We start from the raw sequence: 7,724 nt of genomic DNA on the forward strand, positions 1-7,724 counted from the left end.
AAACGTTTGTGCAAACTTTTGTGCCAAACCATCCATTAGATGTTGAGATATTTTATATTTTTGTATCTGGTGAACTGACTGACCAACAAGACAACAGGCTCTCAGACAGGCAATAACATAGCGACCATAGCATGGCTAAAAAAGGAGAGGTTGTGAAGAGTAAAAGAAGAGGTAAATGGAGCTGAAAGAAAGAGAAGAAAGATAAAAACAAGTTATAGAGGACATAAATAGGGCAATAAAGAAGAGAAAGACAGGAGAGGGTGAAGAGGAGCTAAAAAGGACACGAAGAGTTCCAGAAAAGTTAAAGAGGGGGTAGAGAAACAGTAATAAAAAAAAAGAAGTTGAGGTGGAGGAGAAAAAGAAGAAGAGTAGAGAGGAGGGCGGTGGCGCCAAGAGGGTAAACTTTTAAAGAGGGTAAACAGAGGGGGCATTAAGGGGCTGCAGAGCATAATAAACAAAAGAGGTGGAGAAGAAGAAAAGAAAATCTATTCTTACTTAATATTATTCAGCCATAAGCTTGGCAGCATGAGACCAGATAATAGTGCTGATGGTGTACTTCACTGAGCTTACATAAGGCACTGCAGCAGCATGGGCATGGCGGACCAGTCAGTGGTGGATGTATATTCATACATAAACACATACATACATAGCAGCTACATATTATGTTATGTGTGACATTATTCTAGAAACTGTGCTCTAGCAGAAATGTGTGTGTGTGTGTGTGTGTGTGTATATTTATTTATTTTTTCATAGTGCTGAACACAGCACTAACACCACATCACTTATATGCTGTTTACACACACACTTTTCTTTATCTGGAGGACTGCCCTGTGAGGCAGTTGGAGTAGGTGAAGAGTTTCGGACCAAAATGAGACATCACATCTTCACATAGCAACAGCTAGTCTCGCTAAATTTGTAAAAGAATAGAGTAAGACCAAGGCAGGATACAAATCTAAAAGGTTACATAATATTTATAGAATGCAAATACATATATTTATGCCAAACATCATAAAATATATTAGTGTTTAATGTTTTGAACTTAGCCAAACAGTAACTTTGCCTAAATAAAAGAGTTAAAATTGAACAAGGTTTTCTGAGGCCCAAGGCTGCATGGGCTCACAAGACACTACTTATTTAGCTCTATCTTTCTATTATAAAATAAAATATCTGATCAAAGTAAACAAGACTAAGAATCTCACCAAGTATTCAGTGCCAAATTTTAATACTTAACACTAGAGCTGAAACACTTAGTCAATAAACCGTTTAGTCAATCGACTAAGAAATAATCTGTGGCTATTTTGATTATGGATTAATCATTTCAGCCCTAGTCACAACTGTGATAATGATTTGGACTACAATACCTAATCCTAACTGGATATCCTGATGCACAACAGAGATTCATTTATCATTTCACAGAACAGCTGAATTACTCTACTGCAGTGGAGCTTTTAAGACCAGGAAAACACAATCGCATCTTCCAAGTTCTACTTCAGGTAATTTCTACTTTCCATAAAATCAAGTGTACTCTTCCAGCAGATCCAAAACACAACCACAACTGCATTCATGCTATGTACTGACTTGTCCAACCCACACGAGAATCAGCTGTAAATTTCAGCCACTTCAAGGACTGGAGCACAGTTTTCCTCTTCCTTATTAAAACTGGCCTAAAGGTTGGTTGTTGTGAACTGTTGATCTGCAACCAACCAACAAAACTCCCCATGCACCATTATACTGTAATTACCTCTGCCCTGTGTTCTCTCTACATAAACAAGCACTGTAATTTCTGTGCTGAGAAATAAAGTGCAACCAGAGCAGCGTAGCGTGGCCAACACTGCTGCCTCTATACATCACAGCAAACAAAACCACAGCCATATTTCAGCCACTGCCAGCTAGCTTCAGCCCCTGGAGCCTCTGGGTTATAATTCATGGCAAACTCCAAAAGTCACTGGAGCCCAAGACTCACTCCCACCCCTGTGCGTCGTCCCGGGTGACGCTTAAGGCTGTAACCATGACAACTGTGGCAGCAGAGGGAAGCACTGACCCAGAGATGAAACCCTGGAGAGAGAAGAGAGGGGTGGTCTGGTTGGGATGGTGGGATGGGGGGGGGGGGGGGGGGGGGGGGGCGGTATTATTTAGCTCACCACATGCTAGGATTGTGAAAGATCCCCTTGTTGAACGAACACCACACACACACACACAAAGAATATCCCAAGAGCATATGTCACACACTTTTACAGCATGCCATGGCTGGTCTGAAACAGACATGCATACCCACACTAATCCACGCACCACTTCATGCAAGCATGTAAGTCATTTACCAAGCAAAAATGGCAAATGTTTATTGGCTGTAAACTGAATATCTTTAAGGTTTGGGCTGTTAGACAAAGCATTTAATTTAAACAATTCTCTAACATTACAGACATTTCTAGCAGCGTTAGCAAGAGTTGAAACAATTTCCTAGACAATTCTGATAACCGCTTAATCCTTTAAGTCACTTTCAGAAAATGAAAATAATGAAAATAATCCTTACTTGCAGCCCTACAGAATTAAACCATTTTTTTTTTTTAAACAATGGACACTTGAAGTCGGGGGCGTATTTAGCTTAAAGGCAGGCTGTCGAGTCAAACAAGGCCGTTACGGCATCAACAGGTCTGCATGGAGTGTAATGGCTGTTAGCACAGTTCACCGCCGGTGTCAAACTATTCCACCAAACACAACAACCAAACAAGCAGCTACTAGTTAGGCCAGTGTACCTCTGGATGGATGTGTGTGTGCGTGTGTGTGTGTGTGTGCGTGTGTGTGTGTCTCAGTGGGGAACAGAAAAGAGACTGAGTCCAGGAGAACAGCAACAGTGGATGAGGTGTCTACCTTAATCCCCTTTTAGTCTTCTTATTTCCCCATGGCCACTGCATTGTGATGCAGAATCACTCAGCCACCTCCCCAAGAGTGTGTGTGTGCTTGCACATGTGCCTGTGTGTGTATGTACACCCCATTAATCAAGTGCTATGCTTTGATGCAGTATCCGGTCAATTTAGCATCTCACAGTCTCTCTCTCTCTCTCTCTCTTTCTTTCTCCCTCCCTCCCTCCCTCACAGTTTCTGTCCTTTCTTCTCCATAGCTTTCTGTCTTTTTCTCTAGATCCCTGTTTGCTTGCTAAGCCTCATTAACAATTAATTACCAATCAGCTAGTCAAGTCACCCCTGGACTGCTGGGCTTCTCAATGATTCATTAGTCAGGGTTACACAACGCTGCAACACATAAACACACTCAAGCACCGACATACACAAACACACTCAAGCTCTGTCCCGCTCTGTCTCTCTGGGTGATTCACATGAGCACACACAGACTCTGTAGACATGCTAACGCACATATACACACATATACATTAAAGCAAGCATATGGATACACGTAAACACTCCCTCACATGCTCAGACCTACACACACACACGGTGCCTGTATCTAATCGCAAAGTCCTCATTAAAAAGAAATGCAGGAAAACTGATTGAGTTGGAAATTCCATGCAAACAGGGTTTCCAAAGTTTACTGCAATGTCAACTTGAAGGACTTTTCAAGCACTTTCAAAGTCCTGGTTTGGTGAAATTCAAGAATTCAGAGCTGGTATATTTTCATTAATTAAAGTAAGACATCACACACTAAGCATACATATCCATACTACTGGGTTTTTCCTCAAGATGTGAGGTGATGATATTAGGATGGAGAAAGGCCCAGAGAGCTCAAGCATGCTGATGAATATGGGGGCTAGATTTTTTAAATTAGGAAAAGAACTTTCAAGGGCATTTGTTCATTTTCATTCATTGTCAAAAGACAAAAGTTTAAAGACCTTCCAGGTCTAATCCGCAGGTTTTCATTAACTGAAGAAACAAAAGACATTTTAACCTGTCTACAGTCACATTTTTTCTCCAAGACAATACAGAAAATTAGGATCAAAAGATTAAATCTTGCAATTGCTGTAATGAAAACTGTCAGTGCTGTCAGTTGGCCAAACATCACAAAGAAAACCCTTGGCTTTCTCTGTGAAAAAAATAAAAATAAATAAATTGCAAAATCTCTAAAATCCTTCAGCCATATTGAAAACTAATGTTTGTAACAGCTAGTGCACTGTGCTTGTGCACTGTGGAAATGTAACCAAGCAACACCTCAGCCCAACCTAAGGTCAGACGAGGACTCTGCTGTTGTAAATGTTCAACAACAGTCTGCTACAAACTCACTGACACAGGAGACACAGTGTGTGGATTTACTACCATGCTCAGGGGTCCTGTGCTGTTGGCTGTTAAACGAGGACTTTTTATTTCTTTCCCTGTTCACATTTTCCCAGCTGGATTCAAAACAGTGACCTTCTTCTGACCTTTAGACTTCAGTACCACTGCCCCTCAAAGGGACATTTTATCAGCGCCTCAACACACCATGAGCCACTTAAACTAATGTACACATCTCCCTGCCCAAATAAAGCAGCTGACCATTCGGCCGCATCATTGCCTTTGGATACCTTGGATTTCTCCACAGTTTTCAACATTTCACCTCTCCCAGCGTGGTAAATTTCATTTGTGAATTTACAGCTCTGCCCGAAGTCTGCCTTCGCCTCTGCAGGCACTTATACAGCCACAGCACCATGGGACTGAAGCAGAGTGTTTTTGTGTGTGAGTGCCGAGCTTTACTGTGTGTGTGAATCTGGAGAAGGGATGTGGTGTGAAGTTAGTAGGTGACCTTGGGACAGGAATGCATGAGCAAGACTGATGGTGTGTTAAACTGTACTCACACACACATACACACACACACACACACACGCAACATCAATATGTCAAAGCCTGTGTTGCCCGATGTCATTCAGAGTGCCCTGTTGTTTTGCACAGGGCATCAAATGATCCCTGACCAGTTCAATAGCGCATGTGTAAGAAGAGAAAACCAAGCACAAAGTTCAATAAAAATTTCTGAAAAGCATTTTTTTTAAAAGTACGCATCTAAATTTTTCTTTATTTCTTCTTCTAATTTAACAAGCAATTCGAAGACATCACCTTGAAACAGTGTTGGATATTTTACCCTATTTTCAGATATTTTAAAAATCAAATGATTAATGAATTAATTAAGAAAATAATCAGGAGAGTAAGTCGTAATGAAAATAATCATTAGGTGCAGCCCTGTTGTGGAATGTGGAATTTACTTATTTATGTAAAGCCTCTTTTATTTAAAGCCTTACATAATGAGACAGGTTGACTTACTTTGTTCTTATTCACACTAGAGGACTGGAACAGTAGATGCTCTTCTAGTCAAGAAATTGTGTCTCACACACACAGACACACACAAACACTTGGAAGTTGCCCAGTGCAACCTACTGCCGGCCACTGAGCAGCTCCACTGGAGCAGGTGAAGATTCAGTGCAGCGTTCAAGGGCATCTCAACAGCTGTGATGGATGGATGAGTGCTTCTTGTTCATTTCATCTATTCTGATCCCCGCCGTCATCCTGGGGATTCAAACTAGTGACTTCAATATCTCAGTTCATGACGCATTTTAAAATTTACTATCGTGAGGACTGATAGACTGTCAGCACAGTATGTCAGCATGCTAGAGAGAGAATTAAAGCGTGTTGGATAAGACTGCCTAGTGTTTGATTCCGTTTTTGTTTCTTGGAAGAGCCGGGTAAGGTGATAGACAAGAAAGGTGATATATTGGGCTGCAGTAGCAAAGTATTCCAAGTATCTGTTTGTTTGTTCTTTGCTGCCAAATCGCAGGCAAGACATGAAAATCTGTGATATATAAAACACCTGAGTGCACATGGTTGGTGCAGAATTTTCAAACTGTGTTTAATCACAGAGACATTTCTGAACATGTGTGTTCCACCGCACTGTGACCTGAGCTGCACAGTGTAACAAAATACTTCCCTGCTGTTAGTCACTGAGGGGCTCCACTGTGGGAGCTGGAGATTTCAACAGCACCTTAGAGCTGAAATGATTAGCTGATGGGTCAATGACAGAAAATGTATCAACAATTTTATAATTAATTCATCAAGCAAAAATGCCAAATATTTGCTGTTTCTAGATTCCCAACTGAAAAGGTTTGCTTTTTTTTGTATATCATTACAAACTGAAATGTCAGGCAAAACAACACATTTACATGTCAGCTTGGTCTCTGGGAAATTGTTTTGGCACCATAGGCATTCTTTCTTAGGTTTGTATGGCCTATGCAACACGTCGGATCAACATATCTTTACCTCTGATTATAAACTCCAAGCACAACTAACCTCGCAGGCTGAGGGGTCAAATCTTTCTTCTGTTGTTTCAGAGACATACATTCTTTGACTTTCAAAGCTCAGTTTCTGCAGAAATCCGAACACAATTATCAAACTGTTCCAAATAACCAGCCATCAAATAACTTCATCTAAAGCTATTTTGACTGTGTTGTTATAGAGGTTACTTTATCTGTGTAGTGGCCTGGACTCACAACAAAATGGTAGACAGCCCTACAGTACTTCTCCTGTACGTCAAACTCCACAAACTCGTGAGAATGCAAACCAGAAATGTGGAACAGCAGGTGGTAGCCTGAATTACAAACGGCCAGGAGCTATCTGCCAGGCTGCACAGTTAACATTTTAACTCGCAGATCTTGTCGATGCTGGTCTGTCTGAAAACAGGCGCAAAACCCTGACCAGGCTGGACTGAACCCAGTTTCCGAAAGATCACCACAAATCTACCGCTGCGCGCCACAAGCCATATGACGCACACCTGTAACGGGTCCTCCAATTATCAACTGAAATATCACTGCTGATTTACATTTAAAGCTTGGCAACAAAATCAAGCACGCCAAGCTGGATTTAAGCTAAAAGATGAGTAATCGCTGCCGGAGGCTCGATTGGTATCCGTGGACTCGTGGGATGCCGCTTGCTGGGGCTACAAGGATGCCAAAGACCACCATAATGAGGGTAAAATATACGCCACAGATGACACGTACGCAGATGGCGCGCAATTGCAAGGCAGAATGGAGGTGAATGTGTTTCACATGGCAATAAACAGCCATGAAAATATTCGAGGCAACTTGACGGCGAATTGGTGGTATAGCCTCTTCGCCTACCCCGCGGAGCAGTCCACCACGGAGGCACCTGCGTGCGGATACGCAGTCGAGTCCGTTCCCCACTCCTATCAGTCTCTGGCGGTGTCATTGTCGCAAGTGGCAACAAATTAAAGATGTAAAGAAAACAAACAGCGCTCACCTCTTTGGTGTTCACGATGCCTTTGACGTATTTCCCGAGGACTGAATCCACGCAGAGGACGCTGGACAGCACGGCCAGGCACAGGAGCCTTTCCCGGACCCTCACCTCCATCTTTCTCTCTCCCCCGCTGCCGCTCGTCTGCTCACCGGGCTCCCTGAAGCCTGTCTCTGAGCGGGCGCGCGCACGGGGGGACGGCTCGAGCAGCGGAGCGCGAGAGACAGGGTGAGAGAGAAACCGGACGCGGGCACGCCGGTCCCTTTCGAAGCATGTGGCTTCCTCCAGCAGTTGAAGCTGGATGGTGGATGGTGGTGTGTGGTTGTTTGGGAGGAGGGGGAGCGGAGCGCGCGCGTCCGGTTCCGCTCGTGCTTAGAGAATGCGACACGTCCACACATTAAAAATGCCATTGCTGATTGCAATCATGTTTTCATTAGAGGTCACACACCTCTAATGAAGTAGCACCGAGACAGATGATGCCTGGCCTCCTGGATTAGATTATTAAAT

At 42.9% G+C, this 7,724-nt stretch overlaps 1 protein-coding gene across 1 annotated transcript in view; it reads right to left on the reverse strand.

Annotated features, from left to right (window-relative positions):
* The window catches only part of tmem145 (transmembrane protein 145), a 28,549-nt gene extending 21,204 nt beyond the window's left edge, over positions 1 to 7,345 (reverse strand). Inside the window, exon 1 of the mRNA XM_041045263.1 lies at positions 7,224 to 7,345. Coding sequence (XP_040901197.1) covers positions 7,224 to 7,334 — 111 coding nt within the window. The 5' untranslated portion in view covers positions 7,335 to 7,345. The remainder of the gene's footprint in view (positions 1 to 7,223) is intronic.
* Between the last annotated feature and the right edge of the window lie 379 nt (positions 7,346 to 7,724).

This window comes from Toxotes jaculatrix, chromosome 8 (genome assembly GCF_017976425.1).
Source record: "Toxotes jaculatrix isolate fToxJac2 chromosome 8, fToxJac2.pri, whole genome shotgun sequence".
NCBI lineage: Eukaryota > Metazoa > Chordata > Actinopteri > Toxotidae > Toxotes > Toxotes jaculatrix.